Source organism: Artemia franciscana, unplaced genomic scaffold (genome assembly GCF_032884065.1).
Source record: "Artemia franciscana unplaced genomic scaffold, ASM3288406v1 Scaffold_296, whole genome shotgun sequence".
NCBI lineage: Eukaryota > Metazoa > Arthropoda > Branchiopoda > Anostraca > Artemiidae > Artemia > Artemia franciscana.
In genome coordinates this window covers 347227-369521 of record NW_027063679.1, presented here as the reverse complement: position 1 = coordinate 369521, position 22295 = coordinate 347227, and the positions used below count along the sequence as shown (strand labels likewise).

General features: G+C 36.4%; 1 protein-coding gene across 6 annotated transcripts in view; it reads left to right on the top strand.

Moving 5' to 3' along the window:
• LOC136043095 (longitudinals lacking protein, isoforms F/I/K/T-like) overlaps positions 1-22295 on the top strand; it is a 46192-nt gene that overhangs the window by 20445 nt on the left and 3452 nt on the right. For 5 of the 6 annotated variants that reach the window (XM_065728029.1, XM_065728031.1, XM_065728030.1 and 2 more), the window contains exon 4: positions 11024-11086. In XM_065728029.1, the coding sequence (XP_065584101.1) occupies positions 11024-11086 (63 nt within the window). The remainder of the gene's footprint in view (positions 1-11023; positions 11087-22295) is intronic. The other variant, XM_065728034.1, reaches the window with a different exon arrangement.

Here is a 22295-nt window from a genome sequence, read left to right as displayed (position 1 = left end):
AAAATTCAATCAGACTACAGGCTGGCATTCCTCAGCGAGAAACTTTCTTATTTAAGTAAACAATACGTCGGTGAAAGTAATCTTCATTGCTATGTAACCAAAATTACAAGATCGTAACCAAAATCTCGGTTTTCCTTCAGCAGAAATCTTCCAGATCAAATATATTTACAAAAAGGAAAAACATAACAAGATAAAAAAATATTACAACACTCAAGGTAACAAGGGGAACCGCCGAGGTTTCATTTTTGCAAAATCATCAACAAGCTGGTCGTAGTCCAAATTTTTTACTAAGTCCTTCTCTGCAAATATCAAAAGAAGGTGACTGAGACGATCATCTCCTGTTGTAGACCGCAGGTAGTTTTTCACTATTTCTAGGCTAGAAAAAAACGCTCATTGCTCGCTGTTGTCACAGAAAGTGTGGCAGCAATACGAAGTACTTTAATTACTTCTGAGTAAGCCACTGGTTATGCCTGAAGATGGTCGACAATGTCTAGGAATTTTCCAGCTTTTTCTCCTCATCGAGCAAGAAACGCTTGGCAATACCAGCTTGAGATTCAAGAAGAATGTCGTCGATATCCAGCTCGCCGTAAAGAGCAGAGAAACGCTGGAGCAGCTCTGTTTCCATAAACTTGGTTGAGCTTGGATCCAAGGATTCGAGTGTACTCAGCACTGGCAAGTTATCTGTGAACGTTCTGTCAAATTCGGCTAGTAGACAGTCAAAAGTTCGAAGTATTTTCGCTTCATTTCATCCGCCAAAGTAGTAGTCCGATTTCCAGATTCGATTAAATTCTTTCCTAGCGTCGAAGTTGTCACAAATTGTTTCAGATGCTTTGTTATCTTTTCAGTTCTTTGAGGTCGTCCTTTCTGACCAACAGAGGAGGGTCTAGTCGCGGGTTCATTCACAGCAGGTACTTCGATTTCGAGTTCTGTTGCAAACTCTTTAGCCTTCACGGAAAGCGATACGAATGAAGCATCTGAACGTAGGTCGGTGAGTTCGCTTCTTGTGGCCTGAATCAGGGTACGCGATCGAGAAATAACCAAGTCGACGGCCTGGAGATGCTGAGACAGCGAGTTCGTCACTCGTATAATTGCTTCTACGTAGTGCAATTGGAAGATAACAAGAAACGATTCCATCTTCTTCTGGAGCCCAGCTGCCTCTGCCCGTGCTTCGCCGTCAGCTCCCTCGCTTAAAGCAGACAGTACAGCTAAAATGTATTCATATCGGAGTCTAACTTTCGATATAGATCGATACCAGTAAGACCATCGTGTGGATGCACTTCTTTCCAGCTTCAGAACTTGCAGTTCGGCAGCTTTCTGGGCCTCAACAAACAACTGATACCGAGTGTTGCTGTTGGAAATGAATGTGTATAGAGGCTGGACCAGTGAGAAAAAAGAACCAACAGTGCCAACAGATTCAACGCAGCTCGCAATGACCAAATTTAGCCTATGTGCATAGCAATGAATGTAGAATGCCTGTGGCGATTTCGCTCTCAAACGAGCTTGAACACCGGAGAATGGTCCGCTCATTACGCTTGCTCCGTCGTAGCACTGCGCGACACAGTAGTTCCAATCGAGTCCAATTCTTGTCACTGTGTCATGAATGAAATTTGCTAGACTTTCAGTATCCAGGCTCTTCATGTGATAGCATCCGATCGGCCTTTCTTTTACTTTTCCTTCGTAGAAGTACCTAAGAAGAATGGCGAGCTGCTCTTTCTTCGAGTTGTCTTTCGTTTCGTCGACCAGAATGGCAAAGTATTTGGCGCTTTTTAATTCTTGCACTATCGTGCGCTGAAGCCTGGAACTGATCACCGAAATAAGGTCGTTCTGGTATTCATGGGATGTGTAGTGACCGTACCGTCTCTGTAGCTCGTTGAAGAGCGTAGGAGAGTACTCTGCGAGAAGATTGCACGTCTCGATGAAATTTCCCTTGTTTGTCGAGGATTTTGTTTCGTCGTGCCCCCTAAAGGCAGTGCCGAGTCGCCCCAATAGAGCTGTTACTTTTAATAAGGCTTTTACATGCTCTCTGTTCTCCTTGACTTCATTGTCTCTGTCCGTCATTAAAACAGACGCGATTGGTTGCAACTCCTTGGTTTGTATGGCTTTGAACTTCGTCCATGAAACTGCACTGTCTTTGTGGCGGTCACTTCTAGTGTGCTTTTCGAGGAAGTTAGAGATGTCTTTCCATCTTCTCACGCCGACGTCTATGAAAGGTCTAGACCCGTACCTCTGCCCGGGAAGAGTAGATGTGCTGCCAAAGTGTCTGCAGTAGAAGCAGTAAACAGAATCATCCTGGACGGAGTACTCCAGCCACGGGTGCTTTCCGTAATATGAAGCATTGAATGACCGTTTCAGCTTGCCGTCATATGCATAGGATATTGTAATAGTTTTGGTTGGGATGGTGGATCGAGAGAGGAAAAAGAAATGTCCGTAGGGCCGCTGGACTGGCGATGCTCTTCATAAATTATAATCATAAATAATAATTCATAAATAATGAAATACTTCATAAATAATGAAAATACTTCATTTTTTCTATTTTTTGGAATTAACCCTTCCCCGCCTACTCCCTAAAGAGAGCGGATACGTTCCGGTTATGTCAATCACGTATCTAGGACTTGTGCTTATTTTTCCCACCAAGTTTCATCCCAATCCCTCCGTTCTAAGAGTTTTCCAAGATTTTAGGTCTCCCCCCAACTTTGTCCCAATGTCACCGGATCCGGTCGGGATTTAAAATAAGAGCTCTGAGACACTATATCCTTCCAAACATCAAATTTCATTAAGATCCAATCACCCGTTCGTAAGTTAAAAATGCCTCATAAAATGCCTCAAGCGTTAAAACTCCCACTTTCATCGGCATGATCAAGTTTGTCCCAGCTCATATTAATGGTGACGCGCTTAAGAGAATTATACCGAATTGTGAAAAAGCTGATCAATGTGGCAAAACCAGATCCTTCAAATTATACTTCTCATCCCGCCAGTATCTGAACCACGCCATGAAAAACCCTCCTAAAATTGACTTGGAGCGGTACCCCATCGAGGAATTTATCTTTCTCCCAAAGCGCTGTTTTAACTGCCAGAATTTTGGTCATATTTCTGCTAATTGCTCTAGCCAGCAATGCTCTCGATGCGGAGAAGGAGGTCATGGCTCTAGCACCAACCAGCTCTGTGGAAACCCTATAGCATGCGCCCTCTGCAAATCAAAACGCCACACTTGCCATTCCTTCAAGTGCCCCACAATAATAAAAATTGTCAGTGAGCTGAAGCGGCCCAATGTCTAATAGCCCAGCCTGTGTCAAAATTACGTCATGGAACATGAACGGAGTAGTCCCCAAAAACTCGCCATAATTCAAAAGTATTCTGCAGACTGTGACATTATGTTTATACAAGAACATATGTTCTCTCCTCACAATATTTCTCTCCTAAAGTTCTCGCACGAAATTACATTTTACTTCGAGCCGGCAAAAATTCGGTCTTTCGGACGCCCCTCCGGTGGCTTGGCAATTATTTGCCACCCGTATATTGAAAGTAAGGTGTTATTTACGCATGATCACTTCTTGGCTATATCTTCCGGCAGTATCGCATTCTTCAACGTATATCTTCCTACAAACTACCATGATGACAAATCGGAGCGAAAGTTTATGAACGCAGTTCGCGAACTAGCGAAGTGCCTGAAGTCTGTGACCCAGAGAGATTTGCATTGTGTAGTCATGGGGGACTTCAACTGCAACCTTCTTGACTGCACGTGTGCCCGTAGTCAGCTTCTAAACGGTATCTTTGATGACAAACTTATCATCCTCCCAAAAGACAGTGATTACTCCTTCGTTCATAATTCAGGGTCCGTTTCAAACATTGACCATACGGCCTGCTCTAAGAATATTAACGGAAGTGTAACTGTTCTAAAAGACGTTGTCTTCGCTGATCACTTGCCCCTGCTAGCATCTCTAAGCATAAAACCAGCTCTGCGTCAACCCAAGAACGACAAGTGGAAAAGTAAGTGAATGAGATAAAATTAATACTACTTTATATCATCAGGTGCTGAACTCACTTCTTGTAAAGATACGAATCCCCTTCCATTTACTCCAAGTGAATTCGAATTTTGATCCCGCAGATGCAAGAGTAGTCATCAATATATTTTGTGCCGAGATTACTCACTCGCTTCTCGTAGCTGAAAAAAAGCAGTTCCTACCAGAAAGGTTAAAATGAAAACAGATATTCACAAATTCTCACAAAATCCGGCCCTAGTTAAGTGTTGCAACGATGCTAAGTTTAGGTTTAGAATCTGGCAAGATTGTGATAGGCCCAAATCCGGTCCTGTTAACTCTATCCGTTTATAGACTAAACGAAAATTTGACAAGCAACTGAAAGATCATCGTACCAAATTAAAAGAAGAGTACTCCTCCATAATCGTAAGTGACCCAAAACTAATCTGGAAAGCCCGGTTGAGCGAACTGGTCGCCGGAAAACCCCATGATTCGATTAGCGAAAAAGATTGGGAATCGTACTTTTCCAACGAATTCAGTGCCCCCGATCCAAATACGTCTAATCCCTTCGTAAACTGGCTAGAATCGGTTTTATCCAGCCAGCGTGTCCCTGATTTTGTCGTTACTTACGGAAGCGTACATGAAGCTATTTTAAAGCTGAAGAAGAAACATTCCCGCGGCGTAGACGGACTATGCGCGCTAAATCTGCTACACGGTACTACTATGCTTATTGAATATCTGACGCTGCTATTCGAGATTATTTTCACCACTGGTATAGTGTCTGACTCTTTTTGTGTCGGTTTGCTCTCGCCCATCCTTAAAAAAGGGAAACCAACAGACCAATGCTCTTCGTACAGGCCAATCACTGTTGCTCCAGTGCTCTGTAAAGTTCTAGAGATCTTAGTCTCAAAAGAAATTCAATATTCGTGCCGATTGCCTGACCACCAGTTCGGTTTTCGACCGGGTCTGGGTTGTGCTCACCCTCTCTTCAGTCTTGCCGCTATTCTAGCAGATTCTTACGAATCCGGTGATCCTATAGTGATTGGTGCTTTTGATGTGAGTAGAGCGTTTGATTCGTCGATTCACGCTCAGGCCCTTTTAGCAGCTTACCAGCAAGGTGTAAACATCCGTGTCACTAGCGTACTGTACGATATGTATTGCCGTTTAAAAGCGCGTATAAAAATAGGTAACCGCATCACATCAGTGGTTGTTCCAGTAAAGAAAGGTGTCCGCCAGGGTTCATTATTATCCCCAAGTTTGTACAATAACAGTATTTTAAATACCCAGGTATGTGTAAAGGTTTCATGTATCTCCAAGAATATAAATGTGTCGCTACTTACATACGCGGACGATCTATTAAATCTAAGTCGGTCTATTAGGGGTCTGCAATCGAATTTCTCGATCCTGCGTGATGAATACCGAAAAATCGGCCTGGCTTTCAATACTTCTAAATCTGCAGTTCTTTTTTTCAACGATAGTCCTTCTCAGCCTGAACACCTCCTACTGGGTAGCGAGTCAATTACCGTTTCATCTCATGTCGTGTATCTGGGTTTCCACATAGGCCGTAACCTTAATGAAACTCGTCTACTGCTCGTCAAACACGTCGAGAAAAAACTCCGCACCGCGTATGGGTCTATTGTTGCCAGCAGACTCCTCTTATGCCGAAAGTATCTCGCCAATATGTATAACGCTGTCGCACTGCCGCATATTTTATATATCGCGCTATTTTGGAATTTATTAACTGACACCCAAAAACGCAAGCTTTGGTCCCTTTATTTTAGGTTCGCGAAGTTCCTGCTGCGATGCCCCTTGTGGACGAGAAATACATATATGATTGATAAACATAGGATTGCAGACCCCAGTATCGCGGTAAACCATTTGATTTCTAATTTCTAGGCAAAATGGAACCACCCCTGGCTTAAACATTTCTACAGTTCTTGATTGTGTATTTTTCCATGTTGTGTCTTAAATTTATCTCCGTTTTTCTTCTCTTTTTTTTCTTTTCTTTTATTTGTTTTTTTCATTGTACTCCGTTTTGTTCCATGTGAAAAATACGGGTAATAAATATTTTACTTACTTACTTACTTACTTACATCCAATAAAAATTAGGGATAGCTATTTTGCTCAGCATAGTTGTAAAGCCCAGTAGCTATGTCTCTGGGGATGTCGACCCCCCACAGCCCTTGGCACGGGGCTGTAAGTCAGTTTATATAGTATTTGTTATTGGGGAGAGGGTATATTTTACCATTAGTATTCAAAAAGATGATGGGTATTCAGGGGAAGCTTTCAGAGAATGTTGAGGGAAGGCTTGAACTGAATCAAAACACATTTTGTACATAGTTTGTCAAAAAGGCATAGCTCTGGAATGACTGAGGGTATTTAGCTGAGACTTTCAGGGAATGATAAGTTATATAATCAATTGACCAAAAAGGCAACAGCTGTACGATACTAACACGACTACTGCTGTCACTAGAACTACTGTTTCTGTACTGACTAATACTAAGGTTGAGGACATTGTGGTGAAAATTTAAGGAAGTGTAAAAGGGAAATTTGAACTAAATCAAAACATACTATGTTCATAGAGATTGTCAAACGATCGTATCTGCAATATCCTGGGGATGGCTTACCATATCACGCTAAAATATACAGGGCATCATGTCGGGGATCTTCAACTGACCAAAAGGCGATATGTGCATACTACTCCTGCTACTACTGTTACTAATACAACACTACTACTACTACTTCTTCTGCCTGGATACTAATACTACTAAGGCCGAAGGTATAGAGGTTAAAATTTAAGAGAAAATTGAAGGGAAAGTAAGATTAAATCAAAATACACTATGTACATGCATGTTGTCGAAAGAACGTATATCAGGAATAGTTTAGGATATTAAGTTGGAACTTTCAGGGAATCATAGGGGGGGGGCGATTGACCAAAATGCAATACGTGCTTGCTACTGCTAATAGTGCTACCACTACTACTCGAACTGCTGCTTCTGTTTCAACTGCTATTAAGGCCAAATGTATTAAGGTGAAAATTTCAGAAAATTTTGAGGGGGAAGTAGAACTGATTCACATTCATGCAGGTCATCAAAACGTACATCAGCAACATCATTGTATTTTTTTATTTTATTAGGTTGAAATTTCCAGGACTGATGAGGGGGAGGTTCAAATGACCAAAAGGCAAAATGTGCACACTGCTACTGTTACTACTATTGATAATACTACTATTAATACTCCTACTGCTGCTGCTACTACTACTGTCACTACTACTACAGCTGCCACTAATGCTATGGGTATGAAGGTGAAAATTTCAGTGAATATTGAGTAGAAATTGAACTGAATCAAAATACTGTGTGTATGCAGGTTGTTAAAAGGGTGGATCAGCAATACCTGAGGAACGGTTTGGAGCATGAAATTGGAATTTGCTGGGTTTGTTGTAGCGGATAAAAGACAATATTTGAATGCTACTACTACTACTATTGCCGCTAATAATACTGGTACATTATTACTGATGCTACTAATTTTATTGCTACCAAAGCTAGGGATATTAAGGAGAAAATCTCAAGGAATATTGAGACAGTGTTGAACGACACAACATGTCTATGTAGCATAAACATAGTGCAGAAGGCACTGTGTGTGTGTGCTGGTTATCAGTAAGACATTTCAGCAATATCTCAAGAACGAATGAGGATATTAAGTTAAAAATTTTGGGGCTCCTACTATTACTGCTTCTGTTCTTACAGTTGGATTAAGTTGAAAAAGTTTAAGTGCATCTAGGTTTTAAAAATAGCATAGATAAAATGTTTAGGAAGGGTATTTGAAAATCTTTTCGACAAAGGAAGTTATTCAATGAAAACTAAAGAGTTACCATAAACCAAAAATGAGCAGAAGTAAAGCAAATATTTTTCAAGGGTAAAACTACCACAAACCACCATCAATAACTAAATGAAACTCCAAACGAACAGAAACTACAATAAATAACTGAACCAAACTCAAAACGAGCAGAAACTAAGAGGAGTAGGACTGACGCCCCCCATGCCTTTTGAATATTCTCCAAACGCTTTGAATAATCTTCTATGGTTTTTGTGGATAATCCTCTGAACGATATTGACCTCAAAGTAACGCAAGAATTATAGATCAAAGTGGAAGAGATGACTCGCTCACTAACAGTTCAAACCAATCAATTGGATTGTGAAACTGTGAAATAGAGAGTCAGCTGAAAATGACACGCCCCCCCCCCCATATTGGCCCGATAATATCGGTCATGTCCTAGTTATAAGTGTCAAGGTCTGAGACATATAGCTTCCATCTGTGATAAAAGTGACAAATATGCACGTTAGGCTAACCGCACAGCAGTAATAGTTAAAATTAATGCAAAGTTCCAATTAAATGTGCAAACTTTTAATAAAAATAAAATAAACTTAAAAATAGAGGACATTTAGCTTGGAAAGTTCATAAATCTTTGGTTTCCCAGGAAGTGACGTTTGCTCACGGTGCACGTTAATAAATCGGATTATTGAAGTATTTATTTTTTTTCACTTTGTTCATGTTTACTCCCATGTTCCTTCTAGCCAATGGGCCTTACGGGGGAGATATGGGCCTATGATTGTGTGAAGAGAGAATATCTGCTCATTCCACGATCAAGTTGAAGTAGAAGTTTAGAATAAACACTCGTTAACTGTGACAGTTAACAAATTTACACACTTAACAAATGTGTGCTTGTGCTTGTGACACCTTTGTTTCTAATTTAAAAGTCAGTTAAAACACTTATTCAGAATCTGGTGATTATTTCAGACTAAAGCAGAGTAAAGTAATTTTTTGTATGGTGAAAATTGAAAAAGAAGAAGTTGAATTTTTGAGTTAACTTTTGTCATTTGGTGTTTTTTAGGACTTAAAAATGAAGGTAAGCCCTTTGCGTGTTGCAAAACAAATTCGGAAACGCGATTCCTTTTCAAGACAAAAACAAGCTGTCTTTTAACGTGAAATTCACGTCAAATTTTCAGCTAAGTTGTAGACATATAAACTGGAGTAGCCGAATAGCTATTTTAATCTTTAGAAAATGTGCTATTGTGCGATGAAGACCGATACATTATGTAAGTCCTAACACGTGGTACAAGGCTCTACGGAATATATCTAGTCTTCTGAAGCAAATTTCAATAAAAATAGATTAAACGATGCTTAAAGCACCGAACTTTGATTGAGTTTTTGAGACAAAACTTTGAGTGAGTCTTAGGTTTGACATAATCCATGATTTTTTCTAGGGGAAGGGGGGAGGCTGTTTTAGCCAGAGTTTCACAAGTGCTTCTAGTTTTTGATGTATGTTTAGTGTATTTTCAAACCTTAAAGGGTCGATGTTTTGTGTGCACTGCGGGTCCCTTAATGAAATACTTGAATGTAGAATAATTGTCTCAGCGGCGCCAATTCACGAAAATGGGGAAGATGTATCTTTCAAAACCTAGGAGGGGGAAAATTCTTTGTTTTCGATTTTTTCCTGTTAAAATACCAAAAGAGGGTATTTTCGATGCGAATACCGAAAAAGGGATTTGTTTAATTTAGCGGCAAGGGGGAGCAAAAAATCTACCACCTCCTCCAATTGGTGCCACTGATTGTCAACTGCACACTGTTGTTGGAAATATATGGGTTAGGGTGCATAAATTTCAGCTGCTACGACAAAAAACTTGAAGGGAACTTTAATTGATTCTAGAGCCTGTAGAACTAAGGAGCTTACTACCATGCTCTAATAAATAATTACTAATAACTTTTCATATGGTTGCTATATGACCAAGAATTAAAAGATAAACGTATTTATCTTCGAATACACTAAAAAAAAAAAATCGAAAAACCCGAAAAAGTTAAGACTTTTTTATTGCTAAAAACAAAAGAGTGGGTGACTATCACATATTGTGCAGCATTTTAACACATTTTGTGATACTTATTCCTTCATTACGGACATTAATACCACATTACAATGATTATTAGAAGTGCTAGCGAGTTTTTATGTAATGAATATCCCTTGTTTTTAGTTTTAATCGTTTTTAGTAAAAGAATATTTTGTACAGATTTACTGTTTTTCTGTGGAATTTCAAGACCTTCAGCTATTCAACTCCAACACTTTTTGCTCAATAAATTGCTTTGTGATAGAATGAAACCCGCCATTATCTCCTTGAAAGAAAATGTGGTCATTTCATTGGCGAAAACAGATAATCAGAGCCAATGCAGTAGCTTGTAAATAGAGTGTTAGCCTGTATAAAAAGTGTTGCATAAAAATAATATAAATGGCTGTAACTGAATCGTGCATAGTTATCTTTAATGAAACTGTGTGAAAATTTTCAGTCCTATCGAATCATGGTAAATGGGAGAAATATTGAATAAAAGGCTCGAGCTCTGACTTAATGAACGAACCTGCATTAAAGTTTTCTTTTTATTTACAGCCAAATATTCTATAAATATTATTATCTAGGGGATCTTTCGATCGATTGGCATAGGGGGATGCTCTGGATGACATAAAAGCCTCCCCCCACGTATCTTAATTTTAGGTCGTAATTTTGAGATTAATATAGGAGGTTTTTGCAAGGAAAATCAAAGTATATTGAAGTTTTAGCATGCTAAACTAAGATTTCGAAATATCATCTCGGGAGGGACTCCAAAATCATATTTATAGGGAATTAAGCCCCTCCCCTCCTTGCCTCTGTGTGTAGTTTGGTATTACTCTTTTTTGGATAGTATTTATTTGCCAAGTCCGAAGAGACAACCTGTTTAGCGGGATAAAATGCAAAACTCGAGTGGAGTATAGTAAAGATTGCCATTAAAAAATAATGAGGCAAACTGTTACGTACATATTCTTAGAAAGAAATTCAAAGACTTACACTTTCAATACGAAAGGTTGAAAAACTAGTCGTTTATTCCTGTCGCCCAGAATTTTTTTTTTCTTTGACCATTTGTCTTCTATTTGTCATCTGATTAATACATTAAACAAAGCAGTCTTTTATTTGCTTTAAAATAAGATCATGACTTAGTTTAATTAATTAATATTCATTTTTTAGAGCTGCAAGGGAGTTGTGATATCACTACATTTCCCAGTTACTCTTCAATATCAGGTCAGGAAGGTATGTCTTACTTTTTGTTTCAAAAAATCCATGAGTTTTTAGGAACGCAGAATTAAGCGCTAAAACATTCATGGACACGAGAGGAATACTTCCCTACTTTGTTTCTGCCCTATGGTAACAGACGGTTATGAAGAAGTGAAGAATAATCATTTTTTATACAACTCTGAAAAAGCTACGCCAGCTTTGCCTCTCACAGAGACTATCTGTCTTGGCTTTATTCCAATTAGGCTTCAAAGTCTTTGATCACTTTTAACAATCACTTTGAGATATAAGTAGGTCTCATCTTCTATAACATTGTCAAAAAAAAATGAAAATGCGCAATATTTTCAGTACAGGGTCCCTGCTGTCTCGAACCAATATGACACAAAAGAATATAAACCTGTTTTCCATTCGTGTGGACAGAAAAAACTCTGGGAGCCATAAGTTTTACTCACTAATATTCAGTGAGCTAATGGTAGTTATAACGAAGAACTGCTAGAATATTTCCCCAACAAACGAACATTGTCGGGAAAAATTGTTATTGAATTTTGAGTAAGAGATTCAAAAATCAAAAATAAGCCTGGTAAATTTCTTCATTTAAAAAATAGTTGCGGAGAGTTTTGTAGGTTAAAGGTTTATATCATTTTAAGTTCTTAAGGCCATTTTAAATACATCTTCGGATTTGTCCCATTTTTAAATCTCTATAAGCAAATAATATGCTTCTGTAAATTGTAGGTATTCATGCTCAGACCAAAATCATGTTTTTGCATATCTACAAAAATTGTAACAATGCAAAGAAAAGAAAAGTAATGCAAAGAAATATATATATATATGTATATATATATATATATATATATATATATATATATATATATATATATATATATATATATATATATATATATATATATATATATATATATATATATATATATATATATATATTAATATTAAAATAAATGACAATGATAAAAAGTTCCCTTTCCTATATTGGACTGTAAAATTTCATAAGAATCCCCCTAAACCGCGGTTTATTGCTGGAGCAGCTAAATGTCCAACCCGCATTGCTGCTACTGACCTCTCTTTAATTTTAAAGGAAATTATAAAAAAAACTTAAAATCTGTTGTTCTGGTATTAAAAAATTCTCGAATTTTAACCCATATTGGAGTGTTAATAATTCACTGCAGGTGATAGATTCTTTTACAATGGTTTCAGCTGAAAGAATTGAGTCTTTCGATTTTGCAACAATGTATACTAATTTATCACTTAATGTAGTGTTAGATCATTTAAAAACGGTTATCAAGAAATCTTTCCTCTTATCTAGTAAGAGGTTCTTAAAAATAGACCCTTATAATAAAAAAGCTATATAGACAAATTGCTTTAAGACTACAGTTAACTCGAGATGTTACAGCTTAGATATGATTTTTGATTTATTAGAATTTTTTTTTATATAATACTTATATAAGATTTGATGATAATTTGTACAAGCAAATCGTGGGAATTCCCATGGGGGGGGGGGGGGAATGCCAGCCCATTTATAGCTTACTTGTTTTTAAGTCAACTAGAATATAATTATATGATGGATAAGAATAATCCAAATAATTTAAAACATGTTTTGTCAAATAATAAAAGATATTTAGATGATATTTTGGTCTTAAATTGTAAGTATTTCATTGATATTTCTAAAAATATATATCCGTCAGAGCTTACTCTTGAACCTAGTCATGGCGCTGGTCTTGAAGATCATTTCTTAGATTTAAATATTAATATTTCTGATAATAATAAATTAAGTTTTTAAATGTATAATAAAACGGATGATTTCGATTTTGAAGTGATTAATTTCCCATTCACTGAAAGTAATATACACTCAAATATCACATATTCGGCGTTTTTCTCACAGTTACTTCGTTATGCAAGGATTTGTTGTAATTATATTGATTTTAAAAATAGATGTAAAAACTTAAGCCAAAAATTGATATTAAGAGGTTTTTCTACAAACAAATTAACTTGGCAATTTAAAAAATTTAGTTTTCATTATAAAAAACTTTTAAATAAATACCAAAAGAATTATCTGGAAATACTTAGGGAAATACTCTGGAAATACTAATTTTGGTTAATTTTGTAGGTTCGCAAAAAGTTGATGCAGTGCCATCTATTTTGTGAATTGTGTATCTAAAAGAGCGGATTTTTCAAAAATAGCCACATGATACTGAATCTGTAATTGTTTTAGTTTATTCAGGTTTTTTGCAAAGAGTTAATATTTATGAATTGGTAAAATTTATTACATTTAGTTTACCTACTGTTGCTAAACAGAGGAATATATTAACAGGATAAGCTTGTTTTGGTGTTACTTGGTTGTTCTACATTTGCTGTTTTTTTATAGGCATGTATTTTGGGGGTGATACCTTATACGGGGATACCATAGGTATTCTGTGATAGGCCCAACACTTGACTGGGTAGAGAATTTAAAGTGCCTAAACCCTATAGGCAAGTGTATTCTCCCGATGAGCCCTTGTGTTGGGTTGTTACCTCTGAATTATTTGTCTTTACTTTTTTTATTGTTTGGTAAATGACGACTTATACTTATTGACGACATGACTGCATGTCCATGGATTATTCTTTATGGTTGATTGTGTATGGCTATGCTGTTTCACCTATGTGATTGTATGGATGAGTAGGGTTAAGGGCTCATTCAAGTGCTGGTCTATATTAATCACTAATTTAGGAAAACAGTCTTCCTTTTCTCCTTCTGTCTCTTCTTTTTTTTTCTTTTTTTTTTTATGTGTTTGTGCTGTTGCATTGGTGATTTCTCTTTCGTTATATATATATATATATATATATATATATATATATATATATATATATATATATATATATATATATATATATATATATATATATATATATATATATATATATATATATATATATATATATATATATATATATATATATATATATATATATATATATATATATATATATATATATATATATATATATATATCGTGAAAAGAGAAATCACCAATGCAACAGCACACACAAAAAAAAAAAAAAAAATAGGTCAAATAGCATAGCCATACACAATCAATCATAAAGAATAATCCATGGACAGGCAGTCATGTCGTCAATAAGTATAAGTCGTTATTTACCAAACAATAGAAAAAATAATATAGACAAATAATTCAGATGCAACACCCAACATAAGGGCTCATCAGGAGAATACACTGGCCTATATAGGGTTTCGCCACTTTAAATTCTCTACCCAGCATAGTGTTGTGGCTACCACAGAATATCCATGGCATCCCCGTGTCAGGTATCACCCCCAAAATACATGCCTATGAAAAAAAAAACAGCAAATGTAAAACAACCAAGTAAAACCAAAACAAGCTTATCCTGTTAATATATCCCTCTTTTTAGCAACAATAGGTAAACTAAATATTATAAATTTTACCAAATCACAAATATTAACACATTGCAAAAAACCTGAATGAACTAAACAATTATAGAATTCATCTTTACCATGTATATATATAGTTTATTTTAGCCCACCATCAGAAAAACAACATGGCGGAGTATAAAGAAGAAAAATAAAAAGAAAAAAGAAAAAGGCGAAAAACAATATTTCAAGATTAAACGATTAGATTACATTTATTATATACATTCATAGCTCATATATGACGTACAACGGCAGGAAATCATAAAGGGGCTCAAAGGCACCTTTTCTAGCATTAGTTTCCTTTCCTGCCACAGCCTCACGAGGATCTGGAATTTGATACTTATTCAAAAGAACGCGGATCTAACTTTTAGTCTCTCTGTTTCTGTGAACCATTCCCAATATGTATATTTTTGTGTAACCTTTGTCAACAATCCCAGTAAAAATTAAAATATAGATAATGGTCTACAGCACAGAATAAAAATACAAACCTTTAAAACAAGCTGAAATAAAAAAGTTCACCTTTCTAAGTAGCGCTCATTCAGTTGCCCATCCCCCGTTGCTTGGAACAGGCCTTCTTTATGCTAGTATATATTTTTCAAGGTTTTCCTTATAGACATATTAACTTTTATCTGTATTTTATTTGTTACTACTTCCAAATATTTAGTTACCTCCAAATTTGATCAGTATATGCACTTCCGATGACAGTGCGACAATACAACATCAAAATACACTTTCCTTTGCATAAATAAAACAATATAAATGGGTGATTGGTCACAGCAAAAAGTACAAAACAAACACTATTATGCAAGACTTCTTTGCGCATCGGTAAGAATTGCTTCTGGCCGTGGTAACTTAGGTGTGAACCTTAGATATCTTTTGAACCTTCGAATCGTAAGTTTTTGTGATTAGAGAAGACCAAAAAGCCGAAAATAATAAATATATATATTTTTTTTCTACTCGTTCTCAAAAGGCCTAAAAGGTAGAATTTTTCGTCTCGAGAATCTATGAATATAAGTGAAAAGGAGGGAGCTGAAAGGATTTAGCCTTAACTAAGTTGACCTTTGTTCATTTTCTCTTGAGCCCATCGACTTTTTTTATTCAGTCATTTATAACTTAGATCGATTTATATCTATGTACCATAAAGCCCAATCGGCTTTGCGCGTTTTGTTTTTACTTAAATTCATAGATTCTCGAGAAAAAAACTATTTTCTACTTTTCATCCAATTTGGAAACAAGTTTTATATAAAATGATATTTATTATTTTATTTATATTCTGCACTGAGTGTGGTAATCCTCGTCTCTTTTTTTATTTCTATTTTTGGTTTTGCCACGAATATCCAATATGGTCTGAGAAATTACTTGTTCACATCAATTGGGACTTTATAAACACATTTATCGAAACTGTGATAGTAATTCTGATATTAAGATTTGGGAAAACCTTGTCATTAATTATTTTCTTTTAGATCCTCGACATTAAAGATCCCATCCCTATAAATCAGACTCGTTTTAGGTAAAGAATACGGAAATAAATGCGTATTTATGCCATCATCCATCAAGCTTCTTTTTTTTACTGAAAGCTATATTGTGAGATAAAGGAAATGTATAAAATAAATAAAAAATTTAAAGTAAAAGGAAAATTATTATTCACTTCAGTTTTCAGTCTTACTTTCTGATCCATATTCAAGAAAATGATTGGTTCAATGCCAACAGCTTGTTCCTGCTCTGAGCAAAATTAAAAGTATTATTTTTGTGTCAAAAGTAGCATATATTTCTGTTCATTATACAAATTGGTTACTGACTTAGTTATTGTTCAGCATTGAATTGGAGAATATATATTACTTTAAAACTCCGTTGTTTATTTTAAATCTACTCAATTAGTGTTAAAACTACTCAACTAGTAAAATTGGGTATTTTACGAATCCCCGTAAAATTGCTATTTTATCTATTTTACGTAATTTATGGAATTTACGCGTTTTACCTATTTTAACGGTAATTTACGTATTTTCATATTTTACGACGCCTTGTAAGTTTTAGAGCACAAAAGCGCGAAGAGGCTTGCAGAAAAATTGAAAATGATTTTATTTTGTGTCTGTGTTCCCTGGTTTTAAAGGCCGTCTTTCCGATTAAGGGTCTCTTGTTATCAGAACGATAAAGTGTATATGCAGTACCGGTAATTATAATTTTAAAATGGTGAACTATTAGTTGAAATAAAATTACATTAGTTCTTTGAACTGTTAAAGTCAGAAAGGGCTACAAGCAGGATTCACATATGACAAACAAGAACAAAAATATAATGAAATCAAATAGCCGAGAAAAATGAGGGTAATGTCAGCCAGCGAAAATGATAGAGGCAGATATTTTGTCTGGCACTTCTGCCCAGTCGTCTTCAGTACGCAAAAAAAAGAAGGAAACTAACCTTGTGATATACCTAAGCTCTAACTAAGCAGAAGAAAGACTGAATCAAATAAATCAGAAAACCGAGCCAGAATAAATGAAAGACTATTCATCAATTAGATTAGGCAAGAATTCTCTGCTTAGTGATTAGCTTGTGTACTGACCTAATTTTCATTAAAAATGAGGTAAGATGATCTCAATTTAAACTGAAGAAAAAGTTTATTTTAATTTATAATTTTAAGTTATTGTAAATTGGGTTCATAGGAATATCTCCAGTACCTCTATTTAAATGAGGGTGTCTATTTATGGATTTTTCTTTAATTTCAGTTGTCTTTCTTAAAGAATGTGAGAAGCCATTTACTGGAAATATTAGGGGGAAATATTAGGGGGGGAACTTTCCCCAAGGGGAAAGTTGTCTTTCCCCTTGGATAATTTTGGATTTTCATTAGAAGGGAAATTGAAAAGTCTGCTATCCTGTTTAAGTCAGGGGCATTCGTATTGCATTACCTAAGCGAGAGACGATGGGAGGTTGGAGGTAGGAATTTATAAATAATCCTTAGGGTCGTAACCAGGACTTTCTTTTTTGGGTGGGGGGGGGCCTCGAAACAGGCTCGGTCACCTGAATCAGAACCTAAATCTGAAGCAGAGGAGCTGGATTAGCCAGAAATTCCTGTTGAAGACAGTCTTAATTACTGAGAAAGTGACTAAGTGTTCCGCTATTATGATCGAGTGCTTAGTTAATCAAAGTCATCAAAGGGTTTCAAACCTTTTTTTTACTTGTTTTCGGTGATTTTATAAATTAATGAAAATTAGTATGTATACGATATGAGCAATGAAGATTAATACGATTATTTAAATATGCAGGGCTCTTAGGGTAACATTTCTTAGGTTTAAATTTAGAAAAGAAATAAATAATATGATTTTACTCCTAAATAATGGTAAATTTGATTTTTTTTTTTTTTATTATTTATTTATTTGTTTATAATTTTTTATGGCACTTGGTATTAACCAAGTGACATATAGCAATCGCAAATTCTGTCGGTCCCGGTTTTGCTACTTTAGGCACTTCCAGGTAAGCTAGGACGATGAAATTTGGCAGGCTTATCAGGGACCAGACCAGATTAAATTAAAAATAGTTGTTTTCCCGATTTGACCATCTGGGGGGAGTGGGGGGCCCGTTAATTCGAAAAAAATAGAAAAATTGAAGTATTTTTAACTTACGAACAGTTGATCAGATCTTAATGAAATTTGATGTTTGGAAGGATATCGTGTCTCAGAGCTGTTATTTTAAATTCCGACCGGATCTGGTGACATTGGGGGGGGGAGTTGGGAGGGGGAAACCTAAAATCTTGGAAAACACTTAGAGTGGAGGGATCGGGATGAAACTTAGTGGGAAAAATAAGCACAAGTCCTAGATACATGATTGACATTACCGGAACGGATCCTCTCTCTTTGGGGTAGTTAGGGGTGGGGTTAATTCTGAAAAATTAGAAAAAATGCGGGACTTTTAACTTACGAATGGGTGATCGGATCTCAATGAAATTTGATATTTAGAAGGATATCGTTTCTCAGAGCTCTCACTTTAAATCCGGACTGGATCTGGTGAAATTGGGGGGGATGGGAGGGGGAAACCTAAAACTCGGAAAACGCTTAGAGTGGAGGGATCGAAATGAAACTTGGTGGGGAAAATAAGCATAAGTCCTAGATACATTATTGACATAACCGGAACGGATCCGCTCTCTTTGGGGTAGTTGGGGGTAATACTAAGAAATTAGAAAAAATTAGGTATTTTTAACTTACGAATGGGTGATCGGATCTCAATGAAATTTGATTTTTAGAGAGATATCGTGTTTAAGAGCTTTTATTTTAAATCCCGACAGGATCTGGTGACATTGGGGGGGGGGGGTGGTAGGGGGAATCTAAAACTTGGAAAACGCTTAGAGTGGAGGGATCGGGATGAAACTTGGTGGGAAAAATAAGCACAAGTCCTAGATACATGATTGGCATAACCGGAAAGGACCCGTTCTCTTTGGGGTAGTTTGGGGGGGGGGTAATTCTGTAAATTAGAAAAAATGAGATATTTTTAACTTACGAACGGGTGATCGGATCTCAATGAAATTTGATATTTAGAAGGATATCGTGTATCAAAGCTCTTATTTTAAATCCCGACCGGATCTGGTGACATTGGGGGGAATTTGGGATGGGGGAACCTAAAATCATGGAAAACGCTTTGATTGGAGGGATCGGGATGAAACTTGGTGAGAAAAATAAGCAGAAGTCTTAGATACGTTATTTACATAATTGGAACGGATCTGCTATATTGGGGGGGTGGGGTAATTCTGAAAAAATTTAAAAAATGACGTATTTTTAACTTACAAAGGAGTGATCGGATCTTCATGAAACTTCATATTTAGAAGAACCTCGTAACTCAGATCTCTTATTTTAAATCTCAAACGGATCCAGCGTAATTGGGGAGGGGGCAGTTGGGGGACCGGAAATCTTAGAAAATACTTAAAGCGGTGAGATCAGGATGAAACTTGATGGAAAGAATAAAAACTTGTCTAAGATACGGGACTGCATAACCGGACCGGATCTGCTCTCTTTGGTGGAGTTGGGGGGGTAATTTTTAAAATTGAGGTATTTGTAACTTACGAAAGGGTGACCAGATCTTAATGAAATTTGATATTTAAAAGGATCTTGTGCTTTAAAGCTCTAATTGTATATTCCGACCAGATCCTGTGACATTATGGGGAGGTGAAGGGGGAAAACGGGAAAATTTGGTGTATTTTTATCTTACGATTGGTGATCGGATCTTAATGAAATTTGATATTTAGAAGGAATTCATGGGCTGTTATTAGCGTTAAATTGAAGCCGTATTGTGGTAATTCTGAGAGATCTTAGTGAAAATGTCTTGCTTCTATTGCACCATTGGAAGCGCCCGTCTGTTACATTCCAATAATTACAATCTTGATACTAACAAAATCTCATTTGAAAATGAAACATTCAAACGAACCAAAACAAGCATGAAAATGTGAGGTTTCGTTGAGCCAATGCCATGCATATTCACACCCCCGTGAAAGTATGTGGCTAGCCCACCCTAAAAAGTAATTCTAGAGAAATGGGACTTTTATTAGAGGTAAATTTAAGCTTTATTAAGAGGTATATCTGAGAAGTCTTAGTGAAAACGCCTCGCTTCTATTGCACTATCGGATGCCCCTGCCTGTTACATTTCATCTATTTAAATCTTGATACTAACGAAATAGTATTTTTTTAAATGAAACATGGAAACGAACAAAAGAAGATATATTTTTTCATTATTTTTTTCTAAATGGTTTTAATGAAAATACCTCGTTCCAATGAGCAAATGCTATGCATATGCCACCGTGACATTATGTGGCTAGCCCACCCTAGCAAGCACTTCCAGGTGGGGAGGATTGTTATTAGAGGTAAATTTAAGCGCACATTGAGGAAAATGCCTCGCTTCTATTGCACTACCGAATGCGCCTATCTGTTACATTCCGCTAATTTAATATTGAAACTAACAAAATCGCATTTTGAAAAAATTAAATATGCAAACGAATAAAAAAAGAGACAGGTTTTTGCATTTGGTTATTTCTGAGAGGTTTTAATGATGATGCTACGTTTCATCGAGCCAAGTCTTTGCATATTCACGCCACCATGATAATATGTGGCTAGCCCACCCTAGCAAGAAATGCCAGATGGGGGGGGGGTGTTGGAAACAAGTTTAAACCATATTAAGAGTTATTTGTATATTAAGAGTCATTTATTTTACATACTATCATTCCTAAGTCATTTGCCTGATATTTTCAAGATAAAAATAGGATTTAAATCTAATGATTAATGCTTATGCAAATACACCCCAACGTGATCCACTATCTTAATTCACGCCATCGTGCCACACTATGACTGAGCCCTCTGGCTTCCTTTAGTACCCATCACCATTCCTAAAACATTTTCCACATATATTCATGATAAAAAATAATGCTTTAAATCCAATGGTTCGTAATTTGCAAGCCACCCTACACGTGATGCACCATGTCAGTTTACACCACCGTGCCACACTGACTCACCATCTGGCACCCCCTCGTCCTTCCTAAGACATTCTCCAGATATTTTTAGTCAAAAATCATGCTTCAAATCCTTTAGTTCATGTTTTTCTGCAAGCCACCCAAACGTGTTACACTATCTCAATTCACACCACCGTGCCACACTTTGGATGACCCTCTGGCACCCTCTCATCATTTTTAAGATGTTTTCTAGATATTTTCATGATAAAATCGTGTATTAAATCCAACGGTTCGAGTTTTCACAAACCCTCCTCTCCGTGTTACACTATCTCAAATCATGCCATCGTATTACACTATGGATGACCCTTTAGCTCCCCCTCATCATTCCTAAGACATTTTACATATAATTTTATGAAAAAATCATGCTTTAAATCCATTGGTTCATTTTTTTTTCTTCAACCCACCCTCAGCGTGATACGCTATGTCAATTAACGCCTCTGTGTCATACTATGACACTCTCTGGTACCCCCTAACGATTCCTAGATATTTTCTTGATAAAAAAAAAAATTTGTTTTAAATCCATTGGTTCGTTTTTTTCCTAGCTCAACACTCCATGATGCATCATGTCGATTCACGCCACCGTGCCACACTATGACTGATCCTCTGGAACCCTCTGGCAACCCTCATCATTCCTAAGATATTTTCAAGATATTTCCTAGATAAAAAATATGCTATAAATCTATTGGCTCGTGTTTTCTTAAATTCATGCAACCATAACAAAATATGACTCCTGCTCTGGCACCCTCTGCCGCTCACTCATCACTCCTAAGACATTTTTCAGATATTTTCTTGTTAAAAATCATGCTTTAAATTCAATTGTTTGTGTTTTCCTAAGCCACCCTCACCATGATATACCTTGTCAACTCACGCCACCGTGCCGCACTATGACTGGCCATCTGGCCTACTATGGCCCCTCTTATCATTCTTAAGACATTATCCAAATATGATAAATTAGATAAATTGATATCTATTTCCGCTTCCTCCTGCTTCTGGCCCCGGTTACAACGGTTTCACCTCTGATTCTGCTGGCTTCCACCCAGTTCAACTGAATCCATTTCCCGCTATGACCGCTTCGATTCCAGCTCCAAATCCGGCTCCAGTTTTAACAGATGAATTAAATTTGGTACTGTTTATTCATTGAATTTTCCTAAGAACTAAAAGGTTTGACTCTGTTGATTATAAAGTTCGAACAGATGGATTAAATTTGACGTAGTTTATTTATTAAATTTTTTAAAGATTAAAAGGTTTAACTCTATTGTTTATAAAGTTCGAAAAGATGAATTAAATTTTACACGGTTTAGTCCTTGAA